Raw genomic sequence first — 19,143 nt, forward strand, 5'->3', positions numbered from 1 at the left:
TTTCCCTAACTATAGGGTCGTCCGAAGGTTTTTTTTTCTTCTAAATTTTACGATTTTTGAATTTTATATCATTCTCGTTTGTAAGAAGAAAATAAACCAAGCTGCCTTGTACAAGTGAAATTCACAAAATGCAAACCAAGATAAATAAAGAATAACAGAGAAAAGGAAAAAATGCATCAGCACAAAGAAGATATTATCAAAAAATTCCAATTTACAAGAGAGAAATATTTGAGATTAAGAAAGTGCTTGAAAGAATTATCTGACTTGCTTTTAGTTACATACTAGTATTTAGGAATGGAATTCCAAATCACAGGGAAATTAGGGAGGGAGCGTTGTGGCCCAGTGGATTAGTCTCCGGACTTTGAAAGAGAGGGTCGTGGGTTCAAATCCCAGCCATGGCGCAGTTTCCTTCAGCAATTTATTCATTTACATTGTGCTGCCCTCAACACAGGTGAGGTGAATGGGAACCTGGCAGGAATTTATTCCTTGAAATGCCGAGCGCTGGAAGCTAGCTGCCTGAGCTTCAGCCGGGGTAATAATATCCAAGTCCTTTGCAAGCGCATAGAGACGTTATTTATTATGTGTTATGCGCTGTTCAAGAACTGACTACTATTAAAGCACTATTGACTGGCCTCAAGGCGATACGACATATATCGCCCAAACTAGATTTATATCGCCCGAGTCGTAGACGAAGGTGATATCAATTTAGTGAGGGCGATGTATGTCCTTTCGCCCCCCTGGCCAGTAAATATTGCTATTATTAACCATATCAGACATCTAGAGCAAAAATCGTTAAAATTTAGATATTTTAATTTTTTAGAATGAGAATCTAGTTTCTCATCTTGAGCAGACTGGGCCTCTGAACTTTACCATTGTGACGTAATTGAAATGACGCATCCCTGGCAGAGGGACGCAGTATCCAGCGTTGTCTCAACTAGATTACCATTATGACGTATAGCGCTGCGCGGTTCAAGGACGCGTACAAAAACGTGTAGAGTATCCGGATGTTAACTCTGCCTTATTGCCCGTTAATTTCCACGCATTTTCTCATTGACTTTCCTGAGCGGGCAATAAATTGGGCCCGTCGATAAACAATTGGAATTTTATTGACCGGCCATTTGATCCCAGTCTTCAGCAGGCAACAATGTTTCAAAGTTGCCCTGCTCAGATGTCTGATACGGTTAATAATATTTTTTATTTTTTAGCATTATTACTTTTGTGATGTCAAGGTCACATCACAACTGTTGACGTTCTAATTTGTTTTGTTCCCAGAATGAATACCAAGCTCAGATGATATCCATTCAGAACGGAGGTGCCTTAGACGCCATGAAGCCAGTCGAAGTCCCTGCTCCCTACAAACCAGAGGGTCTCGTCAAAGTAAGTCCAGCCCTTGCTTTATTTAAAGGTATTGTTTAACTTTGCGAGCAGCCGATTTAAAAAATTCTCAAACCAAGATGAAACATGTGTACAAGAGCATGTATTAGAACTAATAAACCCTGAAAACAACCATTATTGAGAATGAAAAGCTAAAACTACAAGGCAAACCCCGATTTTGTAAATAGGTGTCTTATAGACGCCTAAATAGTACATTTAAGTGTATGGGATGAAATTAAGATGGTGTTTTCGGTCACTTTATATTTCAATTTTTGAAGCACTAAATAATTTTCGAACGCAATTTTTTCTGGGCTTCATTTTTGTAACATATCACAGACACACGTAGTCTAGTAGATATGTGAAAAAGATGCTCAAATCTGGCAGAAAGTGTGAAATTTGGCATACAGGGGTATTTTTGGGCGCTGATTTCAAAAATTGCCGGCCCCAAGCGATTTGACCATCGGGTCGGCCGCCATTTTGAAATCCAAGATGGCCGCCATCATAAATCATTAAATGTCAATTTCTTGAGTTTTACATGACATGTGACACTGAAATTTGGCATATAGGGGTATTTTGAGGCACTGATTTCAAATATTGCCGGCCCCCAGCAATTTGACCATTCGGTCGACGGCAAAATGGCCGCCATCTTGAAATCCAAGATGGCCACCATGATATATTATTGCAATCATTTTCTCGAGTTTATATTAACTGCGGTATTGAAATTTGGCATATAGGCTTAATTTGGGGTGCTGATTTCAAATATTGCTGGCCCCAAGTGATTTGACCATCGGGTCGGCCGCCATTGTGAAATCCAAGATGGCCGCCCTGAGAAATCATTAATGTCACTTTCTTGAGTTTCACATGATGTGTGACATTGAAATTCGGTATGTTGGGGTATTTTTAGGCACTGATTTCAAATATTGCCGGCCCCCAGCAATTTGACCATTTGGTCGGCGGCTAAATGGCCGCCATTTTGAAATCCAAGATGGCCACCATGAAAAATCATTAAATGTCATTTTCTTGAGTTTTACATGAATTGTGACACTAAAATTTGGCATATTGGCTTAATTCGGGCTGCTGATTTCAAATATTGCCGGCCTCAAGTGATTTGACCATCGGGTCGGCTGCCATTTTGAAATCCAAGATGGCCGCCATGAAAAATCATTAATGTAATTTTCTTGAGTTTTACATGACGTGTGACACTGAAATTTGGCAAATATGGGTATTTTTAGGCACTGATTTCAAATATTGCCGGCTCCCAGTTATTTGACCTCCAGGTCAGCGGCAAAACGGCAGCCATCTTAAAATCTAACATGGCCGCCATGAAATATCGTTGCAATAATTTTCTCTAGTTTTGTATGAGCTATGGTATTGAAATTTAGCATATACAGTGTAGGTGTAGTTTAGGGCACTTATTTCAAATAGTCTTACCACCAGGTCAGCCGCCATCTTGAAATCTAAGATGGCCACCAAGAAAATCACTAAAATCATTTTCTTGAATTTTACATGTGCTCTGAACTTTGGCAAATAGAGTACCTATTTTTGGGTGCTGATTTCAAATATTGCCATCCACAAGTGATCTGACCATCAGTTCAGCGGCAAGATGGCTGCCATGATAAACCATATCAAAATAATTTTCTTGGATTTTACATTATATATGACACCAAACTTTGGCATACAGAAGTACGTGGCACTGATTTTTGCCGGCCACCAGCAATGTAACCACCGGGTTTCGGCAAAATGACCGCCATGAATTAAAAGCAATGATAATTGTCTTGAGTTTTACATGAACTCTGGCCCTGAAAGTTATCATATAGGCATATATTTAGGCACTGATTATTGTCAGACCCCTGTTTGGTTGCCATTTTGAAATACAAGATGGCCGCCATGAAAGATAATTTGCTCAAGTCTTACGTACGGCCTTTAACACTTTGAATTTGGAGAAAAACTTGATCTTTGCATCCTTGATCAATGAAAAAAAAACATATTAAATAGATGCTATTTTGAATTCCAATATGGTTACCAAGTTTGAATGATGTACATTATAATGGTGAATAAAACCCATTGTATTGGCACCGAAAACAAATCCAACACAACCACATCTTTGTCCGTTGCAAGGATTATAATACTTTGGCACCCTTTATTGCTGATATAGATGTTACGTAAGTATGAAGCACCATGAATACACAAACCAGCTAGCTTCTTCTGCAGTTTACACATTTGAAGTGGCTTTGGTTGAATAATAACCATCCGGAACAATCATTTTCTGTTGAGAGGCTGTAAATTATTTCTTTGAGTTTTATATGATCTGCAGTATTGCAGTTTGACATATCGATGGAGTGCGGGGTGCTTATTTCAAATATTGCTGGCCCTCGGCGATCTGATCCCCTGAGTCAGAAGCAAAATGTCATCCATCTTGAAATCCAAGATGGCTGCCATTAAAAAAGATGTTATGTATTATTTTAAAATTTGGCATCTAGGGATATTGAAATTGCCCCCAGTAATCTGTCCAATAGATATGCTGCAAAATGGCCACCATCTTGAAATCTAGAGAGGATCGACTGTCATGAAACTTCATTAAAATCATTTTCTTGGTTTTAAATAATTTGAGGCACTACATTTTAGACGTACAAGCAGGTTTGTGGCCTGCTGGTTTCAGAATATTGCTCCAATAATTGTGATATTTTATTACAAATCGACATGAAGAAAACTGCTCCAGACTTGAAGTACTGATGGTTATATAGTGGTATGATGATGATGATGATTAATTAATATTAATGATGGATGATAATAATACATATTTTATTGTTCAAAATAGAATTCAGTAACAGAAATGCTCCGAAAATTTATTTTGCCCATACCCTGTAGATCGTGAGCCCGGCAGCAACTTAGCAGCGCCACATCGGACGTTGCTCTATCCCTTAAAAAGGGAAGTTTACCCCGGAGAAAAGTTTGTTGTAAAACCACAAGAAAATATGATATTAAAAAAATATTGGTAAATCCATCTAAGATATCAGAATCTTAAGTTTTTGATTTGTGAAGTCATATACTGTACGAGCAGCTGCCCCATTATGTTGTGTGATATAAAATGCATAAATGGTTCATCATGGGTAATTTTTTTTTCTTGAGCAGGTGTGAAATCATTTGTTTGTTGATATACTGAGGGTTCAATAAAAAACATTTTCATTTTTTTAGGATTTCAAGATGGCTGCCATTTTGCAGCTGAGGTATCACGGGCCTAAAACATTTCCCTAGACTCATGTGTTAAAGAGGCGCTCTAAAAAAAAATAAGGATGAAATTCGAGAACTGAATGTTTACTACCTGTCCAGTGGATAGGATATATGTCTGACATTCCATATCTGACCAGAAAAGGGTACCTCGACCAGCTCATTTTAAAAATAAATCGGCATTTATGAAGACTACACCTGACAGGATCAAATTCATCACTTGAGACAGCAAAATGGCAATACTTCTCCCGCCAGTATAAAAATAGTTCCAAAGTGGTGATATATCTTCCCAATTTGAAAAAAGGAAGTTCAGTAAAGTTACCCTCCCTAGAATCAGTGTCAGATTATCAATCATATTCATTCATTTTTGTCAATCAGCAATATCAAAATTAAAAATTGAGAATTAAATGGGTTGGCTCGAATGAATATCTTTGGCCCGTATAACCCTGAATCAGGGGATCAGATCGCTGAGGGCCAGCAATATTTGAAATAAGCTCCCCACACTACTTCTATACGTCAAAGTGCAATACCGCAGATCATATAAAACTCAACGAAATAATTGCAATATTTCTATGGCAGCCAGCTTCGAATTCAAGATGATGGCCATTTTTCCGCCGACCAATTGTCAGATTGCTTGGAGCCAGCAACTTTTTAAATGAACTCACCCAGATACCGATATACTACAAATTTCAGTGGCACATATTATGTAAAATTTAAGAAAATGAGTTCAATGATTATTCATGGCGGCCATATTGGATTTCAAATGGCGGCTGACCCGATGGTCAAATCGCTTGAGGCCGGCAATATTTGAAATCAGCACCCCGAATTAAGCCTATATGCCAAATTTCAGTGTCACATATCATGTAAAACTCAAGAAAATGGCATTTAATGATTTTTCATGGCGGCCATCTTGGATTTCAAAATGGCGGCCATTTAGCCGCTGACCAAGTGGTCAAATTGCTGGTGGCTGGCAATATTTGAAATCAGTGCCTAAAAACACCCTAACTTACCAAATGTCAGTGTCACACGTCATGTAAAACTCAAGAAAATGACATTTATAATTTCAAAATGGCGGCCATCTTGGATTTCAAAATGGCGGCCGACCCGATGGTCAAATCACTTGGGGCCAGCAATATTTGAAATCAGCAGCCCAAATTAAGCCTATATGCCAAATTTCAATACCGCAGTTCATATAAAACTCGAGAAAATGATTGCAATAATATATCATGGTGGCCATCTTGAATTTCAAGATGGCGGCCATTTTGCCGCCGACCAAATGGTCAAATTGCTGGGGGCCGGCAATATTTGAAATCAGTGCCTCAAAATACCCCTATATGCCACATTTCAGTGTCACATGCCATGTAAAACTCAAGAAATTGACATTTAATGATATTTCATGGCGGCCATCTTGGATTTCAAAATGGCGGCCGACCCGATGGTCAAATCGCTTGGGGCCGGCAATTTTTTAAATCAGCGCCCAAAAATACCTCTGTATGCCAAATTTCACACTTTCTGCCAGATCCGAGCATCTTGGCCATTTTTTGTCACATAACCGCTCCACTAACGTGACAAGTGTGACCTTCTAGCTCAGATTTTTAAAAAGTCAAACCAATGTTAACCAATCACTTTAAAGGACAAGTCCACCTCAGAAAAATGTTCATTTGAATCAATAGAGAAAAATCAGACAAGCATAATGCTGAAAATTTCGTCAAAATCGGTTGTAAAATAAGAAAGTTATGACATTTTAAAGTTTTGCTTAATTTCACAGAGCAGTTACATGCATATCCTGGTTGGTATGCAAATGAGGAGACTGATGACGTCATCCACTCACTATTTCTTTGCATTATTTAAAGTGAGGACACACATGTGTGTGGAGCGTACATTCTAGCCAAAGTCTTATGGAACACTGAGGACATCATGCCTTGGGAGCATTTAATCAACATTTGTCATCTGACAAGTTGTCGGGTGACTCGGGTCTGAAAAATTTTCCAGACTAAAAATCACCCAGTGTTTCATATTTGTCCTCATTTGTTGGATTCACACTTGTTTTTTTCCTAGGGGAGAAGATACTCTCCCCATTATTATTGATCATCCCCTTCACACCTTTTTCCACTTTTCCATTTCTCTCAAGGGTGGAGGCTTCGGAGCCGGTAGTTCCCCCACCGGTCCGCCATCCATGCCGTCGCCTGCCACCATGACCCAACCCGGCATGGGTGGATCAGGGTCATGGTTGATGTCAGGCCCGAGGCAGGGCGGGGCAGACCCTAGGATGCAGGCAGGGACACCACCGGTAGTAGACCCCCAGGAGGGGATGATGCCATCTTCGATGATGGAGGAAGCGCTGCAGAACAGTGGTGGGTTATGTTATTTATCAGTAGTGGTAGTATTGTTGTAATTATGCATTACCTTCAGTAATCGGCAAAGTGGGCAAAGTGCGTTATTATTATCTTCATCATCATAATGATCATTTTCATAATCATCCCTGTCATCACGAACATCATCATACTCATCATCATAACTATCACCATCTTCATCACTATCCTCATCATCTTCATCATCATCATATTCATCTTCAATACTGTCATCATCATCATCTTCATCACTATCATCATCTTCATCACTATCATCATCATCTTCATCACTGTCATCATCATCTTCATCACTGTCATCATCATCATCATCACTGTCATCGTCATCTTCATCACTATCATCATCTTTATCACTATCATCATCATCTTCATCACTATCATCATCATCATCTTCACCACCATCATCCATCGTCATTATCATCATCATCACTATCATCTTTATCACTGTCATCATCATCATCTTCATCACTATCATCATCATCACTATCATCTTCATCACTGTCATCATCTTCATCACTATCATCATCATCACTATCATCATCATCACTATCATCTTCATCACTGTCATCATCATCTTCATCACTATCATCATCATCTTCATCACTATCATCATCATCATCTTCACCACCATCATCCATCATCACTATCATCATCATCACTATCATCTTCACCACTGTCATCATCTTCATCACTATCATCATCATCACTATCATCATCATCACTATCATCTTCATCACTATCATCATCATCACTATCATCTTCATCACTGTCATCATCATCTTCATCACTATCATCATCCATCATCAGCTTGTCCATGTTTGGAAGAAAAAATGAAAGCTGTTGGATGTATCTGTGTTAAAAGGACAAATATGTTATCCCTGTCTCTTTCACATGTAATTTTTTGTTAATCATTAATAGGTGGAATGGAAAACCAATTTGCTTCCCAGCCCCAAAGCATCAGTGAAGCTCAACGCAAAGCCAGGGCTATTGAACAAGCTGAGGCTATGGTGGAGGCCCAAGCACAAGCCCAAGCACAAGCCCAGGCTCAAGCACAGGCACAAGCCCAGGCTCAAGCACATGCTCAAGCCCAGGCACAAGCCCAACAGCTACAGCAAGCCCAATTGCAAGCCATGTCTCGAGCCCAAACACCACCCATGGTTTCACAGGGAGAGGGAGTCGTCCAGCACGGTGCTATGTCGGGCAATGGTTTTAACCACCACCAGCATCCAAATGGTCAGTCTGGTCCTGACTCTGGAGCATCCAGGAAAACTTTCAGTAAGTTGTTGTCTAAGTTTCTACCTCACATTGTTTCATTAAGATATTCTGTCAACCATTTCAACTAATATAGATTTACATCCACCAATCATGATGATTTTCTATGGTTACATCATGTAAACAAATTTGTCTTTCCTTTCCTATTTTTGCATCCTGCAACTAAGTTAAATGCTCTTTATGAATCAATCAAGCCTTATATAATATTGTCTTAAGTTATAAAGACCATATTAACTGTCTACTTTAAGGGCAGCATTTATAACAGTATTGTAGGAATCCTGTGAAATCATCCACCCTTCCCCCCCCCCCCCCAAATCCCAACTTTTTTGCGCCCTCAAAATATTGCAAATTGATGCGTTTTGTTTCAGATCACAGAATATAATTGAGGATCAATTGCAATATGAGTCCGGTTTCATTGTATCAGGATTTTTGTAAGAAAGCCCAGGGGATCATTTCATGAAGAGTTTTGTGAGTGATTTTCGCTGGCTAATTTGCTCTCAGCCAATCAGATGGAAGGATTTTCAGTAGCTTACAACATCTGTCAGTCAAAATCACTGACGAAACGGACCATGAAACGCTCCTCAGGGCCCAGTAACATATAGTTCAGCAATTGATCATGAGGCTGATGTTTATGATTGATCTGAAACAATAATCAGTGCAATCAAACACAGAAATCTGGGCCCCGTTGTACAAAGAGTTACGATTGATCCGATCAATCATAACTATGGCAAGCCAGCAAAGTCAACATACGAAATGCATGTGTGTTCAAAAAAAATTCTAGATATGAATGCATATCCATAAATTCATTGATTTCTTGACAATTTGGGGTGTTCTCCTTTGATTACAAAGGACATTTTGCAAATTTCCTGTAGAAAAAATTATGACACTGATGGATTTCCATAGAGTTGCGATTGATCGGATCAATCGTAACTCTTTGTACAACGGGGCCCAGATCAAATTATCAACTTTCAAGCTTTATCTTACAGGTCTTAACAAGAGTTACCATTGATCCAATCAATTGTAACTCTATGGAAATCCATCAGTGTCATAAATTTTTCTACAGGAAATTTGCACAATGTTCTTTGTAAACAAAGAGAAGCACAGTGAATTTTTAAGAAAACAATGCATGAATATACATCCTAGCTAGAAAATATTTTGAACAAACGTGCATAATACATGTTGACGTTACTGGTCGTCCATAGCTGCGATTGATCCGATCAATCGCAACTCTTTGTTTGTAAGACAGGGCCATGGTCTATCAAATTGGCATCGCTTTACTCTTGAGATTATCATAGATTGATTGATCAGGCTAATATAATTACTCTTTTTCTCTTCACATCCCATCTTATCTCCACAAAAATCAGCCGTTCCACCGAACATGCAACACGCCCAGCATCAGATCCAGATGTCGCAGCAACAAGCGGCCCGCAACCAACAACTTGCAGCCATGCAACACCAGCAACAACAGATGCTTGCTGCTCGGCAACAGTTTATGGAGCAGCAGGTCGCACGCCCCAAGAACAGCTTTGAAAGAATAATGCTAAGACTGCATGGTATCTACTCAAGTTACAACAAGTAAGTGTGTGCTGAATAGATATTACATGGACAGTGCATTTCTTTTGGGAAATTCAGATGGTATGTGAGGTTTATACTTCTTTTTGAGTCATTGAAGAAGATAGTTATATAATTATTAGTAGATTATCAAATATACATAGTGATTGCACTAGTTACTGATTATGCTAAATTGTGTAGTAGGTTTCACGGTACACCATGTATCTTTCTTTGGCAAGTGTTGGTCCTGAAAAGGACCACCCAATCTCAACGTTTTGACAAGTTTGTTCTTGTCGTCTTCAGGAGAATGATAATGATTATAAAGATAATGATGATAATGATTGATGAGGATAATGATTATGATAATGATTAATAATTGATAAAGATACTAATAGTTCGACTACTGTAACAACAACAACTATTACTACTACTACTACTACTACTACTACTGCTACTACTTTTAGTAGTTGCAGTAAAACAACTTCTTAGTTAAAGTTTTTAACCCTAACTAGGCCGGGCTTTTTTGGCTGTTCTGTGGCCGGGGGGGGGGGGTTGATTCAACCCCCACCCCCTGAGATCTCGGCCGCCGATCGCGCGAGCGCCGCAAAAATTTGCATGCTGGTAGTGTGCGATGAAATCTACAAGGCTGTATGGTAAAATTTTCCAAAATAATGAGATTTTATTTCATATGAATTAATTATGCTAATTTATGCATAAATCATACTTTTTGCTCTAATTCACTAAATGAAGCTCCTAGAATGCTAATTTTTGGTAAAAATATTCTTTGTAGCATTCTTAACAATTGCAATTGAAAAAAACTTCGGTTTGAAAATCAATTTCTTATGTATTTCATTGTTTTATGAATTTATGTATTTCTTTGTTTTTCAACCTTTTGTTTTTCTTTGTTTTTTTCACCAGATTTATTGCACAACCTTTTTGAAGCATAATTATGCTAAAATCAATTGCTTTCAGCTGTTTAAAGTAAAAATAATCATATCTTTATGAATAAGATGAGAAAAACTCAATTTGCATTGACTTTGTACACAAAATCACGTTTTGGAACAATTTTTGGTCTGACATGCACTTACAAAATGTTGCGTAATTTCGGAACCGCGTACCCAGGCGTCATAAATTTGGTCTCAAAAGATGCGCGAGACTTAAAAGTATAAACTCTACGAGTGGCGCGGTCAAAAAATTTCGCGCGGCGGAATGATCTCAGAAAATGTTGAGGGGGGGGTTGATTCAACCCCCCCCCCCCCTGGCCATTTGAGGGTTAAACAACATTAACCACAATAATGTCCTTATTTGCACAAAGTAGCCACATCAGCTCTTATGAACTGCTCTCCCAGCGTTTGCACATAAAGAACCCTTTGCACCATTTGTATAAGAGTCAGGGGAAACCCCGGTGTAGTAATCTTTCTGCACCCCCCCCCATCAGTTATATCGGGAGGAGAATCCTGTGGTTCATATCGTTTTTCACCTTCCAGGCACAGGTGATGTCAAACGTTAATAATCTAGTAATTTCCTTCGTGTTCTGACATTCACATTTGATGTGTTGTTTACAGGGTCCAGTTGACTGGGTTTTTGAAGGATGTCCGCACCTCAAACAACGGCTCCCTCTCTGGTCTGTCGGTCGACGACATCATCCGTCGCGTCGGTGAGCTCGTCCGCCAACGCCAACGAGAGACCGCAGGCAATGCCTCCCAGGTGAGAAGTATTCAAATATGCTGTAAATTTTTTTTTTTTCTATCTTCTCTATGTTTTAAAGTTGGAAAATTATATTGCACAGGCATAACGTCCAGGATATCATGTCCAATAAAGTTCCAATATACCAGGGTTTTTTTTTTCAGAGTCAAGTATTTCTTAAGGGTCATGCTTAAAAATCAATACAAACATATTACTTAACACGCAGTCTGGTTGACGAATACGCAGTAGTGTGTGTCCCGTTTGCATGATCTGACCAATGCGGTGATACGTTAAATACCGCATGCAACTGAAATTGAAATGCAACTCTTGATCACACTTAACTCCTTATGAAACACTCCCAGTTCGTAGTTTCATTCTATATATGAGGAGAAGGTCACTTGAACTCGAATGACATGGTGATTTCATATTCAATGAGACAAGCCCCAACATTGGTGTCTTGATTATTCATATTCTTTTGAATAGTGCTTTACATTAGATCCACCAATGAATTCCTCAGTGACTGGTACTTAAAAGTTGACCAAGTACATCCATAACAACATGCTAATGGGTACAAAGTAGAAATGCAACAAGTACCTTCATAAAGAGTTCATAACTCCGAACAGGGACCCCGTTTCACAAAGAGTTACAACTGTTGTAACTTTGCTATTATGGCAGCTACCATGGCAACCTTGATTCTGATTGGCTGCTGAGCTCTGTTACCATGGTAGTTGCCATAATGGCAAAGTTACAACAGTTGCAAGTCCTTTTATGAAACAGGTCCCTGGTCTGTACTTGGTAATCTTGCATCTTGGTGTTTGGAGCACAACGTAAAACACAAAACTGGTATATAAGAGAATAGAAAACTGGGGGTCTTTATACCCCTGTCACACTTATTCGGAATCAGCAGGAATCGAGCAGAACCAGCCGGAATGAAGAACTTTCAAAATTCGTGCCACATTCGGAAGGGAATTTGAAATTTTTACTACTTTTGCAAAAATGTCGTTCGAATACTTAGAACGTCCTTTGATCCTGCCTCGAATGATTCTTGCACATTCCGGGTGTATTGACTGTCGAATGAAGCTCGAATATAGTCGGAACACAGGAAGAATATTAAGAATGCTGTTAGAATGCAGCAAGAATATTTAGAATGCAGTCAGAGAGCAATCAGAATGCACTTCGAATGTCGTTCGATATTTCTCCACTTCGAATGCACTTCAAAAGTTTTGAACATGAGCAAAACATTCGGGCCGGTCACAAGAATGGACCCGAATGTCTGGAATGCACTCAGAATGCAGTCAGAATTTTTAGAATGCGCTTCGAATATCCAGGAATGTACCAAGAATTTTCATTCCGGCGGCATTCCGGCTCATTCCGCCTCTAGTGTGACGGGGGTTTTAGCAATAACAAACTTAAAGAGAAAGTGAATCCTACAGTGGTGATAACGGTTACCATGTTCCTCTTGATTCTGCCCGACAGAGAATGCAGAGCAAAGGGTTCGCCAACCAGCAGGGCATGATGGGAGGGCGCCCTACAGCCCCGCCCGTCAACCAGCCAGTCAACCAGCAGCAACCCAAGCGCTCCTCCTACCATCCAGCTCCCACCCCATCCCAGCCGGCCTGGACCACCGTGGGTCACATCCAGAAGGGTCTCAACTGGCACAAGGAGCTTGTGGACGGGGAGGAGGGGGAGGAGGACCCCTGCGTCATATGCCATGATGAGATGAGTGGGGACGATATCTTGGAGATAGAGTGTGGACACATCTTCCATGGACGGGTGAGTAAAAGTCATGTTTGGGCATTGTGGTCTGTTGGTTAAGACTCTCGTCTGTCAATCTGAGGGATGTGGGTTCGATTACCAGCCATGGCGTGTTTGCCTTCAGCAAGAAATTTATCCACATTGTGCTGCACTCAACCTAGGTGAGGTAAATGCAGAGCTGCCAACCAGTACTGATTTTCAGTATTTAGTACTGAAAAATGAGAAGAATACTGATGGTTTCGTGCAAATACTGGTTTCTGAAGTTTCAGTCTTATGTGTTGTGCAATGGTATTTCTTTGAAAATACTGATTTCCTCACCGAAATACTGATTTTCAGCATTTAAAATACTGAAATGTTCTTGTTCAGGTTGGCAGCTCTGTAAATGGGTACCGGTAGGAAGTAATTCCTCAAAAAGCTGTGAGCACCAGAATCTGTAGACTAGCTTAGCCGGGGTAATATAGGAGCGCCTTCAGCACCTAACAAGTTGAATACATGCACTATATATATAATTCCTATATTATTATTTTTATAGCAATATCTATATGTGACCAGCCAACCCAAAACCAAGAACAAGTCGCTAGAGAAATTCCTCTTTGAATAGCTCAAATGATAATTGGTATTCAAAAAGTAAAAAGTTAAAATGGGCTTATCTGAAAGAAGGACTATTTTCTTGCTATTACGTTGTAGTTTAGTGATTTTTATTTTCCTCTCGTTGTTATTGAAGTCTTTGAACAATTATTATGTTATAGGGTCAGCCAATCACAAGGCTTGTTCCTTTCTTGCTGTCCCTCTTATATTCAATCCAATGTTTATTTCTATTTGTTGTTGTTGTTTTCTATTTTGTTGATACTCTGTATATGTAGTGTTTTTGTATGGATTTTTATGAGCAAATAAATTGAAATTGAAATTGAACAGTTTACATTCTGTTTATTTTATTTTGAATACAGTGTATCCAAGAGTGGTTGAAGCAGCAGAACACTTGCCCGACGTGTCGCAACTACACCATCCTCAAGAATGATTATCCAACGCTACACAAGTGAGAGAGAGAGAGAGAGAGAGACAAGGACACACATTAAGAGGCATATATCTTCCACCATCTCTTAACTCCGGTCAGTAGACTCCGTCACTGCACAAGTAAAAGAGAGATATGGACATGGTAGGCAGATATGAAGAGGCCTTGAATTAATTAACCTCCAAAGACTAAGCATTTTTTTTTTCAGAGCAGAATATACAAGTGTAATACTTGTGTCATCCAAGTTGAATTTCGCGGAAGTTGAAAACAGGATTTCTGTGGTCCAAACAGATAGATGCACCTGACTGACAAATTTGCTCCGAGCCAATCAGATGCAGGGATTTCAGTAGCTTATAAAAAAACAAGTCCGGTGAAAAATTACTGTTTTGTTCATGAAATGTTCCACTGATTGATTTGTTGCCATTTTGAGTTAGTTACTACTTGATATCATTTCACCCGATCTGTTCACCGCTGCACTGGAGGAGGTCATTTGTAAACTACTAGACTGGGAAAAGTACGGGGCTAAACATTGAAGGGGAGACCCGAGTATCGTTGATGATATCATTCTAATCACTAATGATGGAGAAGAATTTAATTTCTCATAAGTATAACTGAAAAGTTCACTTCATCTTTTGTCGCCAAAATGAAAATTGCAATGGCCATTTGTGTCTTTTCTGGTCCTGTCGTTTGACAATCAGTCTTCTATAATTTTTGTTTTGTTTTTATATATATATATAGTCTTTTTTTTTCTTGTTATCTGAGTCCCCTTACCACAAAACTTAGTGCTTGATATTAGGTTTGATTTTTACGCTTCTTTGCTCAATATATGTAATCAAGTGCACAAATCGATTGTACGATCATTAAATGACACAGTTTTGTGTTACCGGCTCCAGATGTCCCTGAAAATGTTGAGGTTTTCATTGATTTTATATGATTTGATCAATATATTGAAAGTATAGTGACACAGCATTTATTTTCTTAGTAGCGTGTACTACAGATAAAGCAACTTTCTTTAGCATATCCTGTAGAAATAAGGGGTTAGTATGGAAATATATAGTTTCTTTAAACGATTACTAGTCTGATTTCTTCCACATCCCTTTAAACATGACATGTATTGAGGAGGCATTGGTTATCATTAATTTGACTGTAAAATGTGTGCAGTAACATGTTATTTGTTACCCGAGTCTGTGATTTGGTGTGAAAGTAAAGCCCAGAATAATTACACCTGAAAATTATTATTCAGTGCTTCAAAAAAGTGAAACACAAAGTGAAGAGAAACACCATCTCAATTTTATTTTATACTAAATGTGTTGCAATTAGAATCGAAACTAGATAACGATTTTCTAGTGGGAGATGTCTTATAAGCTTCTGCTCGAATTTTATTTATATTATGCCTTGGTATTTTTTTAAAATGCATATTAACATAAACAAATTGCAGTCATAAATATATTAAAGATACCTAGGATCCCATCTTACAAAGGGTTGCGATTGATCCACTCAACCACTACTATGGAAAGCAAGACATGCCATAATTTGCGCAATGTCCCCAAGGAAGCAAAGAGAAGCGCACTGCATAGTCGAGACTATGACGCATGCATGGATATACTGTGGACTTTGTCTAATTATGGGGCGTTGCAAGAAACTTGCACTCAATTGCAAGTCTACTGTTTGTCCCTAAATCATAAGTTTTGAAATTAATTGCAGATTTGCCTTTGATTGCTAATCTGCTCCTTGAAACAAGGAGTGTAATCTGATTTGCTACAGCTAAAATTGATCTATCAATTGTAAAGTTGCAGTAGAATATTTGCAATTGATTGCAATATTTTCTTGCAACACCCCCTAAGTCCACTTGCCATAAGTCAAATAATCGGCTAACTTAGAGCATTATATCTGACCAGGAGCCCGCAACAAAGCTTATCCATCATCGTAAAACATTTTTTATGATTGATTGCATGGTCTAAATGTACAATCGTTCCTGAAAATCAAGAATACGATTATTCGCTAAACTTTGTGTTACAGGACCCAGATAAGGTACATGTTCAACTTACATCCTCTAGGTCATATTTCACCTAAGTCAAACAGATCTATGTGGTTCCACAAGATTTGACTTGGCAGTGTTACCAGTATATCATATTGAGACGAAAAATTTGAACGGACATGCATTGTAGATGTTGGAGTTGCTGGCTCCCCGTAGTTATGATTGATCGGATCAATCATAAATGTTTGTAATACTAGCCCCAGGACATTGCCGAAGCAATATATTCGATTGTATACTCATGATACAGGTCTTGGATCTATTTGTACTGGATTTAAGGGGAGGGATTTCACAAATAGTTAGGTACATGTACAACTTAGAGTCATGCTTAAATGGCGACACGCACATGATATGTTATGCGCAATCTTATTGATTAATATGCAGTAGCGCGCATCCTTTTCACATTATTTTACCAATTCGGTAATGCCATTCCTACCACACGCAACTCTTCACTCTAAAATCTTTGTGAAACACCCGCAGGATAGATTTGATTCAGAGATAATTTTCTCCATTTTCCCTTCATTCCTTTGTAAAATGTATACATTTAAACGTTTATTGATTTGAAACATGCTCTTTCAAATGTATATTTTTCTTCTTCATGAGAATTTGTTGTGTTGACAAATCTTTTAATAAATGAAATAAAGTCTTTTTGCAAGTTGCCATTATCATTTTGATATTGCCTTGCTTTGGAACAGTACAAGCTTTTTTATTTGTTGCAAAATTGACATGGCAATGTGTCTGTACTGATGGTCTTTAGTGCAAATGTTGTAAGAGAGATGATGGCGAATGATACTGAAAAAGTAGAAGATGAAAAAAAGAAGGTGAAAGGGTACTTACTAGTATTAAGATGTGTTTATAAATAATAATATAGGCCACTTCAGTTCTGAAAACTGTTCTCCCAGCGGGCCCTGCTATTATTATTACCCCGGCTTTAGCTGGGATGCCCAGGCGCTCAATCTTCTTCCTACCGGGTACCCATTCACCTCACCTGGGTTGAGTGCAGCACAATGTGGATGAATTTCTTGCTGAAGGAAATGACGTCATGGCTGGGATTTGAACCCACGACCCTCCGTTTCAAAGTCAGAAGGCTAATCCACTGGGCCACAATGCTCCACATAAATGTGGGCTTTGTGAAAAATTGAATCTGAAGAAAATGGAAGTTTATTTGAGAATAGAAAAATCCATGATACCATAAAAATGTGTGGTGCTGACATCTGATAGAAAGAACATATGTGAGCTCATGGAAAGGTTGGGCTGGGAAGAAACTGTTGTGGAAGTGGTAATGAGGAGAGATATTGTTAAGAAGGAAGGAATCTTAACTTTAATTAGTTATAAATCTCAACATTTTAGAGATTTATGATGATTTTGAAAGTTCAATTTCATTTTGAAATTCACAGGAATTTCAAATGAAATTAAACTTTCAAAATAGCAGGATTCGTGTTAGAAGACGTGGCACAGACTTATGACAAATTGCCCAAGTCGTGTCATTCCGTAACTTGCCGTTATTCCAATATCTTTAATATTTTCAGTGTGAAGTGATGTGTGTGATGATGTTTTGAATGCAGAATTGGATGAGTATATGAATGAGAACAGCCCAAGCCCATTAAAGTTCATTTCAAATAAATCAATAGTAATAAAAATTGGCATTTATATTGCATTATATTTCTAGAAAATCTATTCCGAGGTGCATTGTTATTTATTACCCCAGCTTTAGCTCAAGCAGCCTTCCAGCGCCCAGTGCATTTCAAGGAATTAATCCTGCCTGCTACCCATTCACCTCAATTGAGTGCACGTCATGGCTGGGATTCAAACCCATGTCTCTAACTGAGAGATGTGAGTCGTAACCACTGGACCATGACGCTCTCAAGACGAATGGATAGGTTTCCTCTTATTTTTCTGTTTTTAATCAAATGTAACAGGGTGAACTTCCCGTTAAAAGATCACGCGGGAGAAGTCTGACACAAAATAAAAACACAAAATAAGACAGATTTTACTGAAGACAAACAAACAAATGAAAACTTTTTTTAATTTTCCACTTTTTTTTTCAAGGCAAGACTGCCTTAAAGGAGAAAAAATACAAAATATTTAATAATACGCAGCTCTAGACGTGGCTTATTACACGGAATAAACTCATATAAATCAACATCTATGATAAATACTGAAGCAATTTCTTTAGCAGGTTTTGTACAGGACTGAATACATACGCAATACATGCTTTCACATACTTTTCTCCATACGTGGTACACGGCTATCCCTTTTAAGAAGCCATATGAAGTTTGAATTTTTTTTATTCAACAACTGTTTTTCTGTATGACTTACAGCCCCCCCCCCCCTCCCAACCCTTCGGATTTCCAGAGACTGCAATGCAACAGTCTTAACAACAAAACCGACTCCAAACTGGCCAATGATACTTCAGAAGAAATAACGTCATATTTTTTATCGGTCTGGAGACAATTCCATTGGTACGACAGTAGCATAGAATTCCAAATATTTGAACATTCCAAAATTCTAAAATCTCTGAAATATCTCAATAAATCTTTTACAATCTTTGAAAGTCTATTTCAAATTTAATTATTCCTACAGTTAGTAACTTGATTTCTCCATTTATATCTCACGCTACATCCCGTAACCTTTGTCTTTAAAATAATGTTTCCCCTGTAAGTATTGTTTATGACACATTTTGGGTGATATACCTAACTTCGATATGTTGTTAAAGTGCTAATTCTTCAAAAGTATTAGATATTTCAGTCCATAAAGGAAATATTATTCACGATCCAAATCAAAAAGATAATATCCACATCACCCAAAACAAAACCCCCAATTTGAAAAAATTAATCAAGCATAACATAACAAAATATTCA

The 19,143-nt window shown here is 38.5% G+C and overlaps 1 protein-coding gene across 2 annotated transcripts in view; it reads left to right on the plus strand.

Annotated features, from left to right (window-relative positions):
* LOC129267034 (uncharacterized) overlaps window positions 1–16,150 on the plus strand; it is an 87,616-nt gene extending 71,466 nt beyond the window's left edge. For both annotated transcript variants that reach the window (XM_064103760.1, XM_064103761.1), the window contains 7 exons: window positions 1,273–1,377; window positions 6,734–6,956; window positions 7,890–8,246; window positions 9,608–9,818; window positions 11,360–11,501; window positions 12,957–13,253; window positions 14,183–16,150. In XM_064103760.1, coding sequence (XP_063959830.1) covers window positions 1,273–1,377; window positions 6,734–6,956; window positions 7,890–8,246; window positions 9,608–9,818; window positions 11,360–11,501; window positions 12,957–13,253; window positions 14,183–14,275 — 1,428 coding nt within the window. In that variant the 3' untranslated portion in view covers window positions 14,276–16,150. The remainder of the gene's footprint in view (window positions 1–1,272; window positions 1,378–6,733; window positions 6,957–7,889; window positions 8,247–9,607; window positions 9,819–11,359; window positions 11,502–12,956; window positions 13,254–14,182) is intronic.
* The last annotated feature ends 2,993 nt before the right edge of the window (window positions 16,151–19,143 follow it).

The sequence above is a fragment of the Lytechinus pictus genome, chromosome 8 (genome assembly GCF_037042905.1).
Source record: "Lytechinus pictus isolate F3 Inbred chromosome 8, Lp3.0, whole genome shotgun sequence".
NCBI lineage: Eukaryota > Metazoa > Echinodermata > Echinoidea > Temnopleuroida > Toxopneustidae > Lytechinus > Lytechinus pictus.